The 24984-nt window shown below is 28.5% G+C and overlaps 1 protein-coding gene across 10 annotated transcripts in view; it reads right to left on the bottom strand.

The window, feature by feature from the left end:
• LOC142330480 (uncharacterized) overlaps positions 1–24984 on the bottom strand; it is a 133598-nt gene that overhangs the window by 47448 nt on the left and 61166 nt on the right. For all 10 annotated transcript variants that reach the window (XM_075375749.1, XM_075375755.1, XM_075375752.1 and 7 more), the window contains 2 exons: positions 22676–22767; positions 8456–8565 (listed from right to left, as the gene is read on the bottom strand). In XM_075375749.1, coding sequence (XP_075231864.1) covers positions 8456–8565; positions 22676–22767 — 202 coding nt within the window. The remainder of the gene's footprint in view (positions 1–8455; positions 8566–22675; positions 22768–24984) is intronic.

Below are 24984 nucleotides of genomic sequence, written 5' to 3'. Positions count from 1 at the left end.
TATATCACACAATGAATAAAAATTACAATAATGTTATTGTTGCACAATTCCACATAGACACAATTTCATCCTCTTTTATTTCAAAATATACAATTTAACTATGCTGCATTCAGTTAGAGCTAACTTGTAGTAAATTAAGTGCTATATTATAAGAGATTATGAATCAGTTTTCAATAATTGTTTTAGCAGTTTTACACACTACCAAAATAACACACCATATGTTTTGTATATCTCACAACAGAAAGCATACTGAACAGCTTTTATGGTGAATATAGTGAGTCCAGGTCAATAAAGTCTATCAAACTTCTGGATTTTTAAATTAACAATTGTGTTAATTTTTTAAAACTATAATAATAAGTTATTTTTAAATAATAACAATAGTAAACATAATCATTACCTTAAATTCCTACAACATCCTTAGAAAAATATTTCAAATGGAAAAAATGCACACGCACACGCCCTCCTATTATTGAAGCTCACCTAATGAAAAATATACTTAATTTCTTGGAAAATAAACTCCCATATTTTTTAGAAGACATTCTACTGAGACAAGAAATGATTTTTCAACATGGCAGAGCCCCTCCTCTTTTTATAAGAAGTTAGGAATTATTTGAATATAAGATTTACAAATAATTAGATTGGACAAGACGGACCAATCCAGTTAATTAGCACCTAGGTTACTTGACTTAACAACACCAATGGACTACTATTTGTGGAGTCATGTGAAATTATTAATAAACAAACATTAACTAGAAAAGAAGAATCAGTTATAATAATTTTCAATGCAATAAAAATTATAGTATAGTAAATAATGGTACGTTAAGAAAAGTCAAATTTTCAAAAACTTTGTTGCAAAATTTTATTTGTTTACTGACAATATAATGAAGTTATTGAACATCAAATCTTTAACACTATGTTTTAACATCAATTTTTTATTTTAGAATAATTCTTTCCAAAACCTTCTTGAGATGCAGCTCTGGGTGACCTGGTTTATTTATTCTTTCAAATTAAAAAACAGATGAAACATAAAATTTATTTCTTAATTTAAGTTTCAATAATTTCAATATGACTGGCTGCATTTTATCCTAAAAGCTGGGTAAATTTTTTGCAAGTAATAACTTGAAAATGCAGCATTTCCAAATCCACATTTATATAAACAAATATCTTTATTCTTACTTGTAAAAAATATCCTCAAATTCTTTCAATTTCTTCTTAAGAACATACAGGGTTCTTAAGACTCTTTATATATATACATTCTCCTATAGCACCACATTTCAAAAGCTTCCAATTTTTTCTTCTCAGGTACTCTGGTCATCCAGTTTCACTTCCATATAAAGCTACGCTCCAAATATATACTTTCAAAGATGTTTTCCTGATGTATAAATTAATCTTTGAAGTAAACATATTATATTTCTGACTGAAGGGACTCATTTCACCTGTGCTCTTCAGCATTTTACATCACTCCTGCTTTGTCCATCTTTAATAATTCTTTTTCCAAATAATAAAATTCTTCTACCTCCGTAATCTTTTCTCTTCCTATTTTTATATTCAGCGATCCATCTACATTATTTCTACTACATTTCATTACTTTCATTTTGTTCTTGTTTAGAACAAGACTTCATTCACACGATTTATTGTTTCTTATACATCTTTTTTACTCTCAGTTAGAATTACTCTATCATCAGCAAATCGTAGTAGCATCTTTATCTTTTCACCTTGCACTGTTACTCCGGATCTAAATTGTTCTTCAACATCATTAACTGCTAGTTCTATGTAAAGATTAAAAAGTAATGGGGTAGGGAACATCCTTGTCGGACTCCTTTTTTTATTACTTTCTTATGTTATTCAATTATTACTGTTGCTGTTTGGTTCCTTTCTGCCATTCAAATCTTTTAATGCTCTCTTAAATTCAGATCTCAGTATATTTCGATCTGAAATTATGGTCGCTATCAATGTCTACTCCAAGGTAAGCTTTACAGTCGACAAATTGATTTCTAAATCTTTGCTTAACCATGATATAATCTATCTGATATCTTGCAATATCAGCTGGCTTTTTCCATGGGTATATTCTTCTACTATGATTTTTAAACTGGGTGTTGGCAATTAATAAATTATACTTTGTGCAAAACTCGATAAGTCGGTCCCCTCTTTCATTTCTTTTGCCCTATCTGTATTCACCCACATTATTTCCTTCCTTCCTTCCTTTTCCAATGCTTGCATTCCAATTACCAACTATTATTAAATGTTCATCCCCTTTTATGTGTTTAATTGCTTCGTCTATTTCTTTGTACACAAACTCTACCTCATCATCATCATGAGCACTTGTAGGCATAGACATTAACAATCGTTGTCGGTTTAGGTTTTGATTTTATCCTTATTAGAATGATTCTATTGCTATACATTTTGAAATACTCTACTCTCTTCCATCTTTTTCCTTCATTATGAAACCTACTCCTGCCTGCCCTTTATTTGAAGCTGAGTTAATTATTCTAAAATCACCTGACCAAAAGTCATTTTCCTCTTGCCACCGAACCTCGCTAATTCTTACTAAATTTCCTGCTATTTCCCTTTTTAAATTTTCTAACCTACCAACCTTCTTTTAGACTTCTAAAATTCCATGCTCAGACTCGTAAAATGTTATTTTTTAATTTTCTGGTGACCCCTTCCTTAGTATTCCCCACCCAGAAATCCAAACGAGGGACTAGTTTACCTCTGGCAGGCTCCTCCATTTTTGTTATATGAAAATGCAGAGAACTACATTTTCTTGGAAAAAAAGCAGCTGTAGTTTTCCATTGCTTTCAGCTGCGCAGTACTCAGAAGACTGAGTGATGTTGACATGGCCGTTTAGTCATCCTGACCTATGCCCTTAACAACTACTCACAAGATCTGCTGCCCTCTTTCAGGAATCATTCCTTACTCTGGCGCTCAACAGATACCTCTCCGATATGATTGCACTTTCGGTTCAGCTACTCTGTACCACTGAGCACTCAACTCAAGCCCCCTCACAATCAGCAAGGTCCATTATTCATAGAAGGAGTTATATATATTATTCACATATAATAACACACCAAACAATACATGATGTTTAATCTAAACTCCTAGCTCTATCTTTTAGCAACAAAGATAGACAACTTTGTATGAATCTTGAATAAATTTACAAGGCAAAATAATATTTAAATAAAATTGGGCTCCAATTAAAATATAAATATTATTTGATATATTAAATTTGGGATCCACAAAGAACAGATTTAGAGGTAGATTAAAATGAGAAGTTTCAAATGTGTAATAAGTCATCATTATTTACACTTAAATCCAATGGCACCATGGTTATTCGGACCATTGGACACATCTTCTTCTGCGTCGCAAACAACACATTTAAAGAAATCCTAGTCATTATAGATTAGAGGTAGAAGTGTGCAAGAATAAATATATATATAATGTACATCATTACAAAGTTAATAATAATCTGAGCATTATGATTATTCTTATATTCTTACTGTATTACTATTCTTATACATTCTTATGATCACCACTATTATATATTATTATTATTATTATTATTATTATTATTATTATTATTATTATTATTATTATGCTTTTACGGCCAACATGGGACCACTTAAGTCAATTTTAGTTGGATCTTTTCTGAGAAAAGCGTGTAATTTTACTCTTCCAAGCTGCCCAGTATTTCTTCATCCGTTCAGATCTTGCTTTCTTTTCTTCATCCGTAAACACCCTCTTTGTTGTATTTTGTCGTTTGTCTGTCTTTTGTTTAAATCTAATGCTTTTGTCTTTTAGCTTTGTAATTTTTCCAGTTTTATTCTGTAGGTCAGTCAGGGAAATTCCCAATTCTTTCATATCTTCTTTAATTTCTTTGATCCATCCTACTTCTAGCTTTTGGAACCAAAGCTTTTCAATGATATTTCTTGACAGTCTTGTTTCCGGTGTCCTTATGAGATGACCAAAGAAAGAGATTCTTTTTTTCCGCATAGTATCAGTAACAGGCTCTATTTCTCGATACACCACCTCATTTGGCACAATCCACCATTGGCCTTCTTTTTGGTGTTTTTTATTGATACACGTTCTGACAATTCTCCTCTCTATTGTCAGAATTTTTTCAATTCGGTTTTTCTGAGTGATTTTGAAAAGGGTCTCGCTTCCGTAGGTGACTACTGGCTGTACTACAGTTTTATAATGTTTAAGTTTTGTTTTAGCAGAAAGGCATTTTTTGTTATATGTTGACCAAGTTAATTTTTGGGATTTAATCATTTTATTTGTCCTGTTTTGCCACGTCACTTTTTCATTTAAATTATAAGTTATTATTTCCCCTAGATATTTAAATTGTTTTACTATTTTAATTTTCTGATTGTTTACCGTAATGTGCTCTATTACCAGAGGATCTATGGCCATTAGTTCAGTTTTTTCGAAAGAGATATGAAGTCCTATCTTTTGTGCTAGGTTTTGAAGGCAGGCTCATGATTTGTGTTTTGGCTTCTTGAATATTATTTGCTAAAAGAGCGAGGTCATCTGCAAATCCTAGGCAATTTATTGTGATGGAGTTTTTCTTAGTACCCATTTTTATATTTTTGGGATTTATTTCATACCACTTTCTCATGACAAATTCGAGGGCGCAGTTAAAAAGGAGTGGTGAGAGGCCGTCTCCTTGCCTCAATCCAGTTTTTATGTAGAAGGGTTGAGAGAGTTCACCTCTGAATTTCACTCTGGACTGGGTATTGGTTAAAGTTAATTTTATCATGTTTACGAGTTTAGGGTGAAGGCCCAGGTTTCTCAGAATATTCAGCATGGATGGTCGGTGTATACAATCATAGGCTCTTTTAAAGTCGACAAAGGTGATTATTAGTTGTTTTTTCCGTCTTTTATATAAGTCCATCATAAGTTTTAGGGATATTATTTGCTCCGGGCAACCTCTCCATGGCCTAAATCCCCCTTGGTATTCCCCAAGTTCCAGTTCAAGTTGGTCTTTGCATGGGTTGTATATGATTCTCGACAGGATTTTGTATGTGCAATCCAGGAGAGATATGCCTCTGTAGTTTTCTGGATTAGTTTTATCCCCTTTTTTATGTAATGGATGAATGAGGGCTGTGGTCCAGTGTTCTGGAAGTTTTTCTTCGTTCCATATTTTCACGAGACATAGATGCAGGGAAGTTTTGACTGAATAAACTGATGAATGTTTCCAGAGTTCTGCGAAAAGCTGGTCTTCTCCGCTTGCTTTGTAGTTTTTTATTTCATTTAAGGCTGCGAGAACTTCTTGAATTGTTGGCGGGTTGATATTTACCGGTGAAGTTTTAACTGGAATTTCAGTGTCAATCTCAAAAAGCTCTGGGGAGTCGTCACAGTTGAGGAGTCTATTGAAGGTTTCTGCCAAAATTTCAGCATTTTCTTTATTGGTGTGGGCCATATTTCCTTTTTTTCCTCGCAGCATAAGGGTGGGTGGTTCATATCTTTGTAGAGCCTGACCAAAAATTTTATAATAGTCTGGGGAGTTAGTTTTCTTGGAACTTTCTTCTACTTGCTGAATCAAGTTTTTTTGGGCTTGTCGTTTGGTTCCTCTTATAATTTTCTGAGTTATTTTCCTTTGTTTGGTGAATTCATGGTTAGATTCTTCAGTTTTCTGGGTTTGGTGGTTGATCCAAGCCCGGTGTCGGTCCGATTATATAATATATAATTATATATTATATTAATAAAAAAAATGTAAAATACATGTACTCATTTGTCTTATAACGATATACTTGGTTTATCTTGTATTACTGAATAATATTAATGATATTTATATTACTATAACATTTATGTACCTTATATTATATTCTCATGTTAATATAAGAAAAAAGAACCTCTTTTTTGACAGGCAGTATGTTCTCAGATTCATGTGTTTTCTTCATATTCTTGATAAATGTGAACATATCCTCTTATTTTCTTATTTCTAATTTTTTAATAATGAACCAGCTGAGCTTAAGAATTATTAAGAAATTATAACTTATGATTTCATTTTCCTTTAAAATGTCAACTAAACAACATTACTAATTTTATATCTGTTGTAGCTAGACAGTATGTTTAGCATATATCTAAAAATGTATATTTAACTAAAGTATGAACTATTGTGATTTAATGTAATAAATAATTAATGCAATGCAAATTTAAAAGTAAATAAAGGAAGTGTAAATTATCCATAGTTTATTTATCTGGCAATTACTAAGTGTATGCTATTACCACAAACCAACGTATTATACCGCAGCTGGAATGGCTGTACATAATTCCTTCTATTTAACTGTAATTTTAAAATAGAAATAGAAGGAAAAACAAAAAATCCTATCAGCCAATCTACTCCTCCATGGATGGAATTTTAGGATGGATATTATATATATTTTCACTCAATAAAGCACATGTATGTAGACAGGATGGTGTGTATTGTTTATATTCTGTGAGTTATTTTTTATTTACAGATGATTATCTTATAAATAAAGATAATATTTTCAAATACTGTTGACTTTTAAACACTTATTCAACTATCCCACCAAAATGTTTTTACAACATATACATAATAATATATTACTGATCAAAAGGTATATATGCTAAGATATAAAGGCACTATTCTGTGAGTTATTTTTTATTTACAGATGATTATCTTATAAATAAAGATAATATTTTCAAATACTGTTGACTTTTAAACACTTATTCAACTATCCCACCAAAATGTTTTTACAGCATATACATAATAATATATTACTGATCAAAAGGTATATATGCTAAGATATAAAGGCACTACTAATAATTTTAGGCTCATTTTAGGACATTATATTTCTAGTAATACTGACTAAACAATTTTAAATGTATGATTCAAGTAGACCAGTAGTTTGTTACATTAAAATGTACAATACCTACAACCACTATAAAAGTACTGAAACATTATGAACAGGTTCATAAGAAAAAAAGTCAAGGAAAAATAATAACTTTATTAATAAGTGATGTAATAAAGTATATAGATTAAGTAAAATGAGTCAAAATATGATTGGTACATTGAACATGGCATTTAGAGAGTGTAAGTAGTTTTACTATTTCATAAATACATCTAGAACTCAGTTTATTAGCAAGTTCTCTGAATGATTTCTTTCAAAATATATTCCTGTCTACAGGACAGCACTGAAAGTAGTCTCTTACTATATATTTTTACATGTAGACAGGAATTTTTTTTTCATTTTCTGGAGAATGAAAATTGATTTTTATTAAAAAAATGTCACATTTAAATTAAAAAAAAAAAAAAAAAAAAAAAAAACAACAGAGTAGTTCGAAGAATATTTCAAATGAAGTAACAGCTCAAAATAGACTTCCAAGTCAATAAAACAACCCATAACGGTTGTATACCCACAAATCTTTCTTAATACTGTATATTCATTTGCATTCATGTCAGCCTGCTCAATGTCTGGATAAATCAAAATAATTCCCACTTACAGCCAAATGTAAGTTCATATAATATGCCTAATAGTAATAATTTAATTGATTACCTAATTTTTAGACAAACAACACTCATAAAAACTGGATATAAAATTATTTAAGAAACTGATTTTTAGCACAGTATTGATTCCATTTAAATTAATGTCCTTACCCTTATTTAAGATACTGTGGATTGGATTATAAACAAATACTTTTATTCATAAAAAGAATGGTATGACTTCGATTTTAATAATGTTATGTAGTATTTTATGATCTATGAGAGTAAAATTTGTATTATGTATGTCTAATGTAATGGAGCAAAGACTAAAATAATTATTATAAATAGTCATTAACATCAAATATTAATATTAAATAGTACACATAACTTCAAAAAAAATTAATATTCATGTAAAAGAGTATCTTTTCTACAAGTCTCAAATTACTAAGGTTTGCCCTGCAAAACCATTACAGATCACTATGTTAATATTCTGAATAATCACAGAATATCTAAACCTCATACACACTACTATAATTGACTAAAAAAAAAAAATTTATTAAAAGACAATGTTATTTATACATCTTGAACTTGATCAACATTTTAGAAAAAATACTGTGTTTTAACTAAATCGCCTGAACTAAATTATAATAAATGAAAGGATACAGAAAATTTAAAAAGCTAATTAGTAAATAACTAAAAAGAATACCCAGAAGGCAACTTGGCAATTAATTTTAATTATATCAAAATTTTGTTTAAATTATGTATATAGTAATGAAACTTGATAAAATAATAAAATTAAAATAAAATTGATAAATTATAATTATTTTTTTAATATTCTTAGAACGATTTTAAAATTAAAGGAAAAACTACATCACCAACAAGAAATAAATTAAAACACTAAAAGCATGTAAAATCAAATTACATCAATTTTTTTTAACCTAAAAAGTTTTTGAATCATTATAAAAAACCAACCTCTTCAAAAATTACATAATTTTTATAAAGACTTACCGAAATGTACTTCTTCCTAGACAATGAATATAGTCATCAAAAACTGCTCTAGGAATGTAAGTCTTACCTAGAGGTATAATTCGGAGAGGCTGACCTAATATTGTTCCACCCTGTAACAAACAAAAATTTATATTTATCATCACACAACATATAGTTTATTATGAAAAACTTAGTTAAAGAAAATACAGATACGAAAACCAACTAGCCTGGCCAAACTAATTGCATAACATGAAGCATGAGAGATGAAAATTCAAGAGGAAGGTAGTCAAACGGCTTAAAAATATACTGAGGAGGAGATAGAGCAAATCACAATGCTTGGACATCAAGTAAATTTAGTAAGAAAAAATGGTCTTGGAAGCCAAAAATTCAAATATGAAGGTGAATATAAAATAATTTAAATCCTTAAGTAATATATGAGAATATTTTTAATTTAATGGGTAAAAAACTAAAAATGTTTTATCACTGAAAAATTTATATGATAACCACATCACATATTTATTAAAAGATTTTTATTCTGGTTAAAAAATTTATTTGATAACAAACTTATTATCTTGTCAACATATTACAAAATATAATGTTTGTCATATTATTAAAATTCATATGACAATCAAACAGCTTTTGGAGAGTTAAATAACTTATCTGTTTCTGCTACATATTCATCAATCATCTGTTTCTGCTACTTTGAATATCACTAATTCTGTGATAAGAATATCATAAACCTTTACACAAGAGTTATACACCATGTAACAGAATCACCAAAGAAATCAATGTGGTACTTGTCACCTGCAAAAATTTTTCATTGTGATATTGTACTGACAATTTTTACAGTAATACAATATTATTTCTTATGTGTTATAGCTTGTCAACAATCATCAACCAATCACTAAATTTTCAACTATTTTCACAAAATATATACAACTAAATTCTTTGAAAGTTAGCTGATTACAAGTTTCTATGGCAGTTAAATTGACTTGTTTACTTTCTGTAATGAATATATAAGTCTAGGAAACCAACAAAAACAGATAAATATATTAAAATAATTACTAGGAACAATGCATGCAACCATGCCGAAAATTATCAGATTCATCAGGTAGTACTTGAAATGCACTAAATTTATAGCATATATGAACGTTTTAACATCCACCAGCATACATTGAAGAGGCTTAAGAATGAAGAACAAACCAAATATAGTACAACTCATGTCATACCGTAACAAAGTAGGTAAGATATAACTAGGCTGAAAAAAGCAGCTAGGTGGCCTCCGTGGCACGAGTGTTAGCATCGCAGCCTTTCACCCGGAGGTCCTGGGTTCAAATCCCGGTCAAGCATGGCATTTTTCACACATGCTACAAAACATTCATCTCATCCTCTGCAGAAAAAAATACTTAACTGCGGACCCGGAGGTTAAAAAAAAAGCTGAGAAAAGCACGGCAAAGATAAGAAAGTAAAAAATTTCAGAATATTTCCTTTCTTAATTAAGATTTAAAACAAATTAACACTGAATAAAATGAATTGATGGTTAATTAAATAAAACATTCCAGTGCAATACTGTTCATATTAAAGTCGGTTAAAAACAATGGAAAGCCAAGTTAATGATAATTCTTGAGCTTTATGTTAATCAGTACCTCTGCCAGCAGCAATAGGCAATTAATAATGCAATTTTAATTAACTAATTACTATGAAAACATGGCTGATGATATACTGGGAAAAATGTAAAGTTAATGAAGTAACTACAGAACAGCAAATGATAAATAATGAAGAAGGATAATTGATTAGGGCTAAAAACTTTTTTTAAATCTTTATTATTTCAGAATTTTGTTAATTATGTTACGTTAATTATTACTTTAAAATTAATGCAGAAGTTAGTTTACAGTACAATTTGAAAAATAAAAATAAAACCCAAATAATAAAAAAGCAACATGAACTCAGTACACAAAGATAAAAAAGGGCAGATAATATTTTTTTTTTTTTTGTTTTCAACCTTATTTAATCATGGACAAAGAGAAAATACAACATAATAAACGATTTTGCATTCGTTATAAATTCTTAAAAATTATGACAACCTTATTACAGACATTAAGTTTGCAACATAATTTATAAAGTGCAAAATTAAAATTTGCTCTCAAGTATTTTTTTATCATAACTATGTAAACCAATTTTTTTTAATAAAGTAGAGGTAATGAATGTATATTAGAAAAATTAATTACAATTAAAAAAAAAAAAACCACATATATACAAAGAATTTGTAGTATTAAATAATAACAATTAATTTAAATATCAAACAGTATAATTAAGATTATAAAAAAATGTGTGTACTATTTTTAAAACCACATGGTTGATGTGACATACAGTATATATATATAAAACTAATAATAATATTATTATATACTAGGCAATTAATACAAAAAAAGGATTCATCAAATACATTAAAACCAAAACGTTATATACTCAAAAAAACCAATTACATTAGGTAAATATACAAATAGAGATAATGTTTGCACTTACAACAGGAATAATAATAATAACAATAAAAATTCAAATGAAATATGAGGAGACAAAGACCTACCTAGAGTGGAGTGAACGATGCAATGCTAGTTAACACAAGAGAGTTCAGATCAAAATCTATTTTTAAACTGTCTGGCCAAATTTAGAGTGAGCTGTACAGGCAAGATACTCAACACTAAAAACTTAATGCAATAGCAACACCTCATATAATATAACTTAACATGACAAATATTTTACCTGCATGATATATATCCTAAATTTAGATATACTATAAATAAATATATATACATATAATTATTAATAAGATTAAAAATTCATGCTATAGATTTTTTTATTACAATGATAATTATTTTCCTAACATCGTTTAATAAATGAAATACTTAATCATATAGTTCAATATTTTCTTTTTATTTAAAAAGAAATAGTAAAAAATCTGATGTGGACACCATATGACTTGCTTGTATGCCTATTAAATTACATATAGACTTTTTTGCTGCACTTCATTTAAACTTATTTCATTTGAAAGTGAGATACGATCCTCCAATTCTTTAGTGGACAATTACACAATTGCATTGTGGTGGTCACCACATTGCATCACACTTTTTTGTAGTGTCTGTATCAGCATTTCATGTCACTGAAGTAGTTATGTTGTGTAAGTGAGAACGTGTCGGATCCAAACCATGCGCATATTGGTTCGAATCCGACTTCATACACATTTTTTTTTTTTACTTTTATTTTTTTAATTTAAATACACTGATTTATTAATAATTATTAAGCTCTGTAACATTTTTTGAATTAAAATGAAAAGTACATAAAATTTTATTTCACTAATAATTTCAGATTGTTATTTATTGTAAAATCTTTCTTACAATCAGAGGTTAACAATTTATTCAATCAATATATTTAAATTTTAAAAAAAAGGTAAAAAAATGTATATGAAATTGGATTCGAACTGATGCACCCTCCCCTAATAAGATCCAAATATTTCATTAATTAAATTTTATTTGGCTATAACTCTGGAACCAATGAAAATAAGTACCACTTATATCATTGAAAATCTCTCAATGAGGACTACTACTGCAGTTAAGAAAAAGTCCAAAATCCAAATGTTTTGGATTTCGAGTTTTTTTGGACACTTTTGGTCTAGTAGATTACAATCAAAAGGGAAGTTGCACACAACAGTCCTAAATTCAAAATTTCAACATTCTACGGCTAATTGTTTTTGAGCTATGCGAAAGACATACAGATGTACAGATGTCATGCCAAAACTAGTCAAAATGGATTCAGGGATAATCAAAACGGATATTTTTGTTGAAATCTGAAAACTGAAATTTTTTGCGATTGCAATACTTCCTTTACTTGCAACAATTATGTTGCAAGTTACTTAAATACTACTTTACATACAAGGAAGTAAAAATGAAATTCAATCTTGAAAAAAAGACACGATTAAGACAGTAAAGACCACTAATCTGTAACTAATTCCATAACACCTGGGACAAATCATACAGTAGAATCTTGGAAACAGAAGGGTGTGAAGTGAGGTAATTAACTACAGATGTTGACACATTTAATAGATCACTTTCCTTTCCATAAATGATCAAATTAAATAATTCTGGGCGCAATTTTACTGGAAGCGGTTGGCTTGGTGGAATTAATTAGTGGCTAATGACCATAGTGATTAATAAAATTTAAGGGCAAAAATTTATTTAACAACAAATTAAAACTGAATCACTAGATAACCAAAGAAATCAATGTGGTACTACTTGTCAACTGCAAGAATTTTTCATTGTACTGACAAGTTTTGCAGAAATGTAACATTATTTCTTATGTGTTATAGCTTGTCAACAAATATCAACTAATCATTCTATCTTAATATTAAAACAATCAACGATGTACAAACTGAAGCCGTACATAGCAATCAGTTATCTATAAAATTAAACAAGCCTAATTACAGACAGAATAAATAATTACAAATTATAAAAAAAGGAAACCAAAGCACAAATATGATGGTATGTTTATTATAACAAAAAATAGTTATAGTAATTAAACTGGCTGTAAATACAAACTCTTATTTTAAATCAATTCATACAAACACTTCATATAATCACATGTTGAAATGAGTTCAATAAATTTTTCATTTAAAAAAAATCAGTACAGTCATTTGTAACTGCAAGTGATAACAACTTGCATACAAAGAAAGCATAATTATATTCTTTTACAGTATGGTATGAGGTAAAATTTCCTTCTGTTTTAATTTTTTTTAGAATCTGGACATGAAATGTACTCCATAGTACATTTCACATCTGATGGTTTTACAAAACATGAAACAACTGGGTCTAAAATATATGATGTAAAATAACATGCAAGTAGAATTAGAATGTGCTTTTTAAATGCTAATCAAAAGAGGAGGTGAGCAAATGGTTCTTGGCATTTAAAATCACTCTGACACTAACAAACCAGTAATAAACTGCATGATAATAAAGCGTCTCAGAACTCACTTTAAGACTGAGTGAATAAAATATTCTGTATAAATAAAAGCAACATTAAGTTATTCCTGATGGTAAAAAAGGTAACAACAGTATCTATAAAAAAAGTTTAAATCCTAAAAAAATTATATTTATATAAAATAAAAATACTACAGGTGTTTTTTCATCCAAAACAAAACAAAAGTTTTGTTTATTTGAAAACAGCTATTCAAATGATACATCTTACCAGTAATAACTTAAAGATCAATGACATAAAAGGGCAAAAAAAGATGAAGAGAACTACGAATGATTGATGTTAAAAATAAAACTAAGAAAAAAGGAAAAGCTAAACACATTAGAGAAAAAAAAAATAGCAAAAATTAAATTGCAGCAATCAGGTCATGCACCAAGTAAGGTGTATAAAAATAATCTTAAAACAGCAACAATATATTACAAAAATAAAACAACACAGTCCAATGGGAACATGTATGGCATTTTTAAACAGATACAAAAACAAATAATATAAATAATTGGGAACTATTTTTTTAGATGGGTGAATAATCAGAATAGTAATAAAATAGAAATTACTTATAAGATACTGTATACCATTATATCAATACTATATCCTCCTGATTCTTAATCTTAAATTGAAATGTTCACCCCCCCCCCCCCCCAAAAAAAAAAACCTTCATTAATTTTTCTTAACTATTTTCAAATAATAAGAAAAGAAAATTCATACTCTTCCTAAAAATAATAATTCACTAATTTTTCCTAAAAAAATAAAAAAGTGACTTAAAAAGTAATTAGATCTAAACATTTCTTCATTATTATAAGAGTGTTTAATAAGTTTGTGCAAAAATAAAGAAGATACAATTTTTCAAAAAAAAATCGGGCTGGCTGTCTGGAATGATAAGTATAATTTTTTCTTAAATGAAAATAATCAAACCACTTGTAAACTTTTCTAACTGATTTAATTGACTAATCATAATATTTGTTCAGCTTGGCTTTAGCTACCTGTATAGTTTTGCATTTCAAAAGATAGTTTGTTTGATTACTAAATAAAATTCTTTCATCCATTTTTCAAAAATCATTATATAAACTCAAACTGCCAAAAACAGAATTATGAATGTATCCACATAACAACAAAGCAATAAAATAATTTGTATAAATTATTTTTTTAAGTCCTAGTACTTTTGGAGTCACTACCCCATCATCAGGGATTTTATAGAAAATGCTAATATTCAAAATTCATATGTACAACTTCTCAATGTATAATTATATTTTTAAATAAAATTGTTATGTTCATAATAGTCGATCATCAAAAAAAATAATTTATATGTCAATAAGAACGTAACATCATGACCGTAAGATGTTTACGACCACTATCTCAACTAGATACTATACTACATCTACACCAAATACATCTATAGATATAGATTTATAAATACGAGGTCTGCAAAAAAAATAATGAGAATAGTTTTTTTTGGCCGCCAAAGTGGCAACACTGTATATGAACAGCTGATTTATATTAGGTACTACTATTTTTAGTCTATTGTTGCCAGGTGAGACATAAACAAACCTTTTGTGAAATGAGTTTTTGCTGTGTGTTACAAAAATAAGTGATACTAACAATGAACAACATTGTACAATCAAGTTTTGTATTAAACTCTATGAGAATGCTACTGAAACTTTTTCAAAATTGAAAAGGGTGTATGGAGATGATGCTCTGTCACAAGCCCAAGTTTTTAGGTGGTTTAAAGCATTTACAGATGGCCAGGAATCAGTTGTGGACGATCCACGCTCCGAAAGACCGTTAACGTCAAAAGGTGACAACAATGTTGAGTGAATCAGAGACTTGATACGGTATGACCAGCAATTAAACTGTCATAATGATTTCAAAACAAATGAATTTGAGCCATACCACAGTCCATCAAATTTTGACAAACAAATTGTACATCAAGAAAGATTATGCAAAATTGGACCCAAAAAACCTCACTGTTGTACAGAAAAACAACAGAGTGTAAGTGTGCCATTAACTTCTAGGGTAAATTGAAGCTGATCCTCATTTTCCACAAAAATGTTATTACTATGATGAACCTTGGATGTTTGAGTACGACCCAGAAACAAAACATCAGAGCAAGGATTGGCACACTTCAAACTCACCATATCCCAAAAAAACAAAAAATGAGCAACCATGCTAATCTGTTTCTTCGATAGTAATGGCATAGTTCATAAGGAGTTTTTGCCTACAGGACAGACTGTAAATCAATATGTTTAATGAAAAATTCTTGAAAGACTGTGGAAAAGAATTGCCACCAGCCATCGAAGACAATTAACTGGATGCTGCATTATTACAATGCACCTTGTCAAACTGCACTCTCAATTAATGAGTTTTTGGCAAAGAAAAACATTCCTGTAGTTCCTCAACCACCTTATTCACCTGACTTGAGTCCCTGTGACTTTTTCCTGACTTTAAAAAAACATCTCAAAGGACACCATTTTGGAACAGTACAAAGCATAAAAAAAAAAATGTAACCCACCATCAGAAGGATATTTCCGTTTCTGAGTTCCAACAATGCTATGAAGAGTGGAAAAACTGTTTGAAGCATTGAATGGCTCCCAAGGGAACTATTTCAAAGCTGATAGAGTCCATGCATAATTGGATTGTAAATAAAAAGTTTTTCTGAACCAATCTCATTACTTTATTTACAGACCTCATATATTATATATATATATATATATATAGTACAGATGCTATACCTATGACTAGATAAAGTCGTAAACATCTTACAGACATGACATTACATTCTTATTGACGCATAAATTATTTTTTTGACGATCCGACTAAATGAACAAAACAATTTTAATTTAAGATATAATTATACATACAGAAGTTACACGTATGAATTTTGAATTAGCATCTTTATGAAATCCCTGATGATTGAGTAGTGACTCTGAAAGTACTAGAAATATATATTGAAAATTGTTGGTACGTGGAAATTTTAATTTATACAAATTAAATTTTAATTTATACAAATTCGCTGGCATTAATACCAGCGATGTCAAACACTTAGGAAATTAAATCTAAACAATAAAATAATGACTCTAAAACAGTCAATAAAAACAAAACTAACAAAGGGATGAAAATTTATCATATATAAATTGCATTAAATAAAGTTTAAATAATATTTATCTGTTAAATAATATTACACCACTGATAAGAAGTCAATAAATATGTTTAACAGGGATACTGAAAGGTAGTAACTATTTTGATGTATACAATGTAGCTATACTTACACAAATAGCCTGATTTTTTAGTCAAAATTTCATAAATCAAAAATCGTGGTAAATCATGATGGTCAAAGACGATTGTAACATGGTGAAGCAGTAGTTATCTCAAATCTTTTGTCAACTTTTTCAATCAAATCATTCATTATCACAGACATGATATTACAATTTTCATCATGAATATTCATTCGTCCTTAAAATGAATGGGACCACTGTCTTACTTTAGCATCACTCAAGATATTCAATCATTATAAATTTGCCTGTGATTTTCAACTGCAGAATTGTTTTTTGCCATCAAAAATCTGGTTGCTTCTTCTACTTCACACTTGGGGATCAAAAACTGAAGCACTCATTTATAAATGGATAAATAACTAACAACAAAATGAATAGACTATTTTTTTCTAACAGTTGACTATTGATTGAAATAACTGAGCTGTGCAAGTGCCATCTTGTTTTAATTGCATGTATAAGCCACAAATTCAAAACATACCTTACTTGAAAAAACAGGCTTCATATGAATTCAAACATACTGTACAAACAAATCAATAAATGAAAAAAAGAACATATTTTGCAGATTCATAGTTCATAGGTTAAGATCTAATACTCACTAATAAGTGATTTTTGTAGTCAAAATTTCACAGGAAACTGTCTTAAAGGTATATTAAAACCTAGTAGAATATTGTAAAATAGCACACACTTGCTATTTTAACAGCACACAGTACGTGTGTATACATTTTACATATCTTTTTATGATTTGTGAGTGAGCCTGGGCAGAATGGTAAACTATCTTATTCAAGCCTGTTCAGAGGTAGTTCCTCTGTAAACTGACTCCCCCCCCTTTCCCAATCCCATATTCTTTCTTCCTCAGGCAAGTGCCATGAAGATTGTGTTCAGCCACTCTAATTCCATATGTGACATCATACTGACACCCGTTAGAGCTTAGTGAAGTAGTGACCATGTGTGTAACTGTTTTAAGGTTTCCCATCTGCAGATTGCACAAAAACACAAACTAATGCATGAGATGCCTACTGAGTAAATCCCGACCTATCTCTATTCCTAATCGATAAATATATATATATATATATATGTACATAATATTTATGTTAAACAAAATTAAAAGTTCTATCTAAAATAAATATTCACTATAATTCAAAAATAAAGAATTATAATTGGCAGTCAAATAGAAATGCAAATCAACAATTAGATTTTTGTAAGCTTACTTACTCAACATGAACAAAAACAACACCTTTTGAATGACAAAGTCACCAACCTATACTTGGCAAACATGTATATTTGTATATATTTAACTACACATCCATGATACATATGCATGTAAACACAAACACACACACAAACCAAAGAATGTAATAACATAGAAGAGGGAGACACCACTCAACTATTATGACTATTAATACAGCTACTACGAAATAGATTTCTATTTTTAAAAATTATATCGGAAGAGGAAATCAAGTCAGTACTTTTGAAATTTAAAAATAGTATTAGAAAATAAATAAAAATATACATCTGTAGTAAGAATATCTTTTAAGGAAATTTTTTTTTTTTTTTTCTTTATGAAACACAAAACCTTCAACATACTAGTAATCTCTAATTTGAAGTAAACTGTTCATTCTAGAAGAATAAACTAATATCTACGATCAAAATCAAACAAAATGACTATGTAGAAATGAATATGCAATACATGAAGATTTTAACAATTACAATTTTCATTCAAGGAATGTATAAGAAAACTTAAAAGATGTTATATGATTAACAATTTCATGTTAAATTATCTCAAAAGGTATAGGTTGCCACATTCGCTACCACTGTTGATATAAAGAAATGTGCATGAGCAACTAAATATTTATTGAAACATATAAAGCCAAAATCATCTTATCCATAGAGTGACATATGCATAACAATCTTTTGTAAAAATTTGTTTCAAAATGTTGACCACAATTTTTCTTAGACAAGAAAAAAAGAAGACAAATGCAGTTAAGAAATGTCTCTATTTCAATGGCAGAATACTGCTGCTGCATATCCTACTATTGCTCCTTTCAGTACAGCCGAACTACACTTTCTGTTCCTTCCTTATAAATATATATTAATGTTAAAGACAACGTTTCATGGTAGATCACAAAAACTAGCATTAACTTATATGATGACAAACATTACATAATTGGAATTCAAATAAAGCATACTGTTAAAATTACAATTGACTTAAAAGTGTATTCAAAAAGAAGCAATCAGTTTTTACATAGAAATTATAAATATTAATACGATGAAATAAATAAATTATAGATGACTAGCAAATAAATCTTTCTTGTAATTTACAACTTGTTATAACAAGTTAAATAAAATAACAATCAATAATTGAAATTATTCTATAATTTCAATGTTTCTAATATGTGTGTCCGTTATAGACTAAAAAACTACTACTATTTATGCGCAGGGAAAAAGAGAGAAGGGAAAAATCAAAAAGGTAAAAGGGAAGAAGAGGAAAATGGAAAAAATAAAATGGGGAAAGTAAAGCATAAAAGAGGAAATGGGGAAGGAAAGGGAAAGGGGTATGAAAAGGGGAAATAGAAGGGCGAAATGAGGAAAGGGAACGAACGTGAATATGGTAAAGATGAAAATCGGAAAAAGAAATGGGGAAAAGGAAAGAGGAAAGGGAAAAGAGGGAAAGAGAAAAAGGGTAAAAGGGAAAGATTAAATTTTGTGAAGTTCCGTATCTTCATTTTGTTATTTTGTTAATGTTTTCAAACTTTCAATTGTGTTCATTTAATCTATATAAATATATATATACTCAAATCTAACAATAGTGAATCACTGCCAGGTCTGCTAGTAAACAATAAATAACAATTATATATTAATAAATTTTACTGCTGTAATTTATTCATTCATTTTCATAGCAGATCTTAAAACACAACTATTTTCGATATAAATAAATCAATACTGAAAAAAATACTATCGATTATAGATTTAGAATTGTATATATGATTTTTGTGGCCTTTTAGTTACAATTAAACACACATGCATACATATTTATACAACCTATGACACTCCCTGTAATGTAAGAATTCCAACACAAGGTCATATATTTAAATCAGTTCAGCCGTTAAGCTACTATGGTGGAACTACATACATACATATACACACCCTAAAAAATTACACTCCTTTTGGGGTAGTCATGTAGAAATAATTATTTTGAGTTCTAGGAAAAATTGTAAATTTGCATCTTTATGACCTGATGGATTCCATGTCACTTGGAATAAACTAGTATGGCATACTGAAAATAAAATGAGTATGAACTAATGAAAAAAATCAATGAGATCAATGGCATTAATAAATTGTATTAAACCATTATTAAAATAGATCAGTTCCTGCAGGCCATCAAATTATTATTTAAATAATAAAGATATAGTTTCCAATTGATTGAGGGAGAAGAAACCAGTAAATCTAGTTCAACTAAGTTTCACTGCAATTTTGCTTCAAATTTTTATGTGATTTTCTGAAGAAAATCGTTCTTCAAACATCTATTATTTTTTTATTTTAAAACACGCTTAATTAAATATTGAAATTAACAATTACCTACAAAAAAAAAGGAAAGAAAAGATTGCATTAAACCAGGATAACACTTCTTCAATAAACAAATTTTATTAACTGCAAAATTCAGATTTAAATGGGATCAGAACATTTAATTTGAACTGAATGCTTCTACAATCAATGCACTTCAATCTACTAGTAGAGCTCAATCAGCAATACCTCAAGACAATACACCATGGTAATAGACTAAAAATTTGCCAAATATAATATAGAAAGCTGTTGTAAGACAAGAGAATTCCAAAGACAAAGCAAAAGAACTGAAAAATATGGATAAGAACAAATTAAAAATTATGAAAGGGTTTCCATTTTTATTTTTGCAAAGTTCATTGATAATTTTAATTTTATAAATACCTGCTGCTCCCTTGTATTCATTTTAATATTATTTTTGAAAAATGCATTAGTTCCATAAAGCTTATACATAATTAAGGCTATGATAAAATATGCTTTTAAGAGAGTTATATTGCAGCACTCATCTGTTGTAAGTAGACTGGTTGCCACAACACAGTGCATGCACAGTAGCCCTCACAATTTACAATCCTGTTACATACCCACCTGCCATCTGCACTGCTCATTGATGGTAAAGCATCAATCAATGGAACAAAACATTGTCCAGGATTGTCAACTAAGAGGTAAATAGCAAAATGTAAATTTTTTCAAGAAGAAAGTCATTTTTTAAGTAAAAGTGCCAAAAGAAATTGGTTTTTATTTTATTTTTTTTATTTGATACCTTCAATGACAATTTTTTTTAGTTTATTTATTAACGATTGCTTATTTGGGCAGCTGCATATCTTCTGTTGATTTTTTCTTTTTACTTTTTTTTTTTTTTTAATAAGTAAGCTTTTCGCATTATCATCAGCCAGACTACAAAAAAAGACAACTAGAACTAGATAATGCACACATAAAAATTATAAAATTTACCAAACCATAAATAAAATATGAGATCCACGAAGATTGTAAAGGGTCCCTTCTCAGATAAAAGAAAGATAAGAATTATAAGAAAACCAACTGCATTAAAAAACTGTTCAACACCAGTAAAAAATACATGCATAAGTAAAACAAAAATAGAATCAAAAACGATTGTTTGTTTCGCGTAACAAAAACTATTAAATTCTATGTAGAATACTAATACATTGTAGAAATAACCTTGTCATTGCCCAGGATTTAGCAAATTGATGTTAAGGTCACATAATATATGCAACCCACAAGGATGTGGTATACAGTCAAGTGGCAATAGCATCATAAACATAGTGGCATGTTTTCTGCTGACACATGTACCTGTGAGTAGTTCTGGTATGTCTTAACCGCAATCGGCAGAGGACCATCTTCTGTTGCTAGCAAGAATTAGAAGTGTTTGTATATTGTTTTGATGTGTAATGTTTCTTGATCTAATAAAAAAAAAAAATTGAATGGTAGAATAATACTATCTGAAAGAAATAATGAGAATTATTTTACAACACTATCACTTTCCATAAAAAAAGGATGGTGTGTGGGTTTGTTTATTTTGTTTTTGTATGTGCTCACATTTTTATTTTAGCTGCTACTGGCGCTGGGCAGCTGCATGCAGTGCATGATTCATTCGAACAATTTATACTTCTTGATACGAACAATTTATCTAAAATTATATTTGTTTTGGGGATAAAAAGGAAAACACAGGAGTTAGAACTGTGTTAAAAAATTACAACTCAAGAAACAGTTAAAAATGTTCAGGATTTTGAAGCTTTTGTTGTAAAAGTTTTTATTGTTGTTAGTACACTAAATTCATGAACATTATTTAGTTACTATTGGTAAAAACATTTAACAAAATCATGTGTAATGAAGCATAAACCATTAACATTTTTTGCAGCGAGCTCTAGGCCCACGTTTTTTCTAGTATATGTAATCTTTAGCAGCTTCACACCAAAATAAAAAAAAAATAAATAATCAACAAAATAGATTCCAATCAAATATCTGATGCACACCTATGAAAATAATAAGGCGTAATTTTGCTTTATACTTTTTAGTCATACTTTAATCAAATTATTGATACATCGAATGAGTTTATTCAATAATGAGTTTAATTAATAAGTTAATTTGGATTTAAAACCCCACATAGCAGTTTTGCAGATTTTGCAATTTTTTACTCCCACACCTTTAATAAGGATGTTTACAAAAGTAATAGGAGAATATTGTATTGTCACCCAACCTTAGTAACTGGGCAAAATTCCATCAATGGAGAATGTCAGGAAGTATGTTAAATTAAGGGTGCAAGATTTTAGGAAAAAACATTAAACAAATTGTAAAAAAACACTGAGTTAAAATAAAGCAAGTAAAACAATAATAATTCAATAATCACAAATATATCATTTGACAGTATACTTACAGGTTCACAAGTGGTAATCCCTTGGGAGCCATAAAAAGTTTCTCTTCCATACACTACTATTGCAGTATGCCATATTCCTTCTATTTTCTGACCTGTATAAAACCAATGAATGTGAAATTACAAAAAATATATATATATGATTTTTGTTTTAAATCAAATGTTAGTTATATAATATTAAATATAATTTTTTATGTAAAAACAATGGTATTGAAGTAATAATTAACAGATACACAAAATGCATCAGCACATAAACATAAAAAAAAAACGAAACAAAATACTAACTAAATGATTGGCTTATTTAATAAACTGAAGTATTATTTTATAAATATTAATATACATTAATGAATTATCTTCTCACACATTAACCAAAAAATAGAATAATTTGATGATGACCCAGTAACAATAATTACACTTCAATCATAGATCTGAAGAATAAAGCAACTAAATGTATCAAGAGAATAATTTTGAATGATATTAATGTAATGGTTCAACATTTAAAAAATGGAATTTTTTAAGTCTGTTACAAAATTTTTAATTGTAATAAAACAAGATTAAACCTCTATCATATTGGTTTCCAAAATTACAAAATTAATCTGAAAATTAAGTATGTTGTTTCTTCTGAAACAATCCTGTCTATAAAACGTTTAGGTTTATAAATGGAATAAATCGTTCTATGTTAAACCACGACATTGCTACCTTTTAACACATTCTGAATTAAATATTATAATAATAATTATTATTATTATAATTTATTCTGACACATTCTAAATTCAATATCAAACCGATAAAAGATGAAATTAATACTAACATAACTTAATTATCTTCCATGCATACTAACATACTAATGTATGATATTACATTTTATAAAAGCTCACCTGAAATTGATTCTACTTTGTTTTTAATAAAATTATCTATTTGCCTACTCTTTAACCTAACTCATTATATGAATTTTTTTCATGACCTATAATTTTGAGTTTAACTCAAAACTATCATGGCAATGTTTAATCTATTTAGTTCTGCTGCTCAAATGGTTTCTGTAGTTTTTATATTTAGAGTAATTTTATATATATTAAACATACAAAAAAAAAAAACAAAAGAAAGAAAACATGAACATGAGGAAATTAGCTGATGAAAAACCAAGAGTAACAAGATATTTATCATAGAATATAAATGTATTAACAACAGACATAACCCACTCATAAATAACATGTCTGACAATCATCTATGATTGTCAGACATAAATCAGTTTTACATGATTTGTCATATAAAACTAATGAAAAGAGTTATCCAAGTTAAATGTTTAATAATTTAATTATTATAACTAATAAAAAAGGAAAAGAAATTTATTGTAAACTCCATCAAAATCTATTTACAGAACACACCCCACCACTTATAAGAAACAAAATTTCTAATATATTTTTAATTGACATGTTATATAGATTTTCATGATGTTCATCACATCAAACAAGTTAATAATTTTTTAAACACATTTACAACTTCAAAATAAATAAAAAATATCTTTCTGTTAAAAAGATTTTACATAATCAGACAATTTTAAGTTTGGTAATAAAATATATATATTTATAAATATGCTAAAATTTTATTAAATAGAATTCTACTTTTTAACTGTTATTTAATCCTTTTTTTGATGATATTATTAATACTATGCAATACCACTTATTGCATAGTATATATACTTTCCTTATACTTAATATCAGCATAAGTAATCTAATCACCACCTCTACAAATGTATATTTTTAACGTAAACTGTAACTTAATTGGTTCCTGTTCCTAAATACAAGAATTTTTCATTAGTTATGAAACAGTAACAAATCCTTTCATAACTTCCTCTTGTTTCTGATTTTTCAAAGTCTCTTCTACATAACACTGCTTAGTTTTTACAGGTGTCACTAGGAATGAATGTCAAATATGTGATAAGAAAATTATAGAAGATTTCAATTTTTACATAATTTGTTGCATTAAAAATCACTTCACACACTTCCCCTAGTGTCTACACACTTCCCTTATTGTCTTACAACTGGCATAACTACAGCAGTGAAACAATACACAGAATTCGTACTTTTTAAGTTGATCACGGCTTCTATTTTTTCAGTGTAATATATCAGAACCTCTTGTACCCATAGATTAATTGAAATAGCACCAGTAATAAATGAATATGCAAGAGACACCGTGCATAAAAGATGATCACACCACTAACATTGCATTTTATGAGGATAAAGTTAACATAATCAAACATGATTATAAATATAATTTATCGACATTAAATAAAAATAAACTTATAAAATATA

The sequence above is a fragment of the Lycorma delicatula genome, chromosome 9 (genome assembly GCF_047948215.1).
Source record: "Lycorma delicatula isolate Av1 chromosome 9, ASM4794821v1, whole genome shotgun sequence".
NCBI classification, from domain to species: Eukaryota; Metazoa; Arthropoda; class Insecta; order Hemiptera; family Fulgoridae; genus Lycorma; species Lycorma delicatula.
Note: the sequence above shows the minus strand (reverse complement) of the source record. Positions and strands in the feature narration are given on the sequence as shown.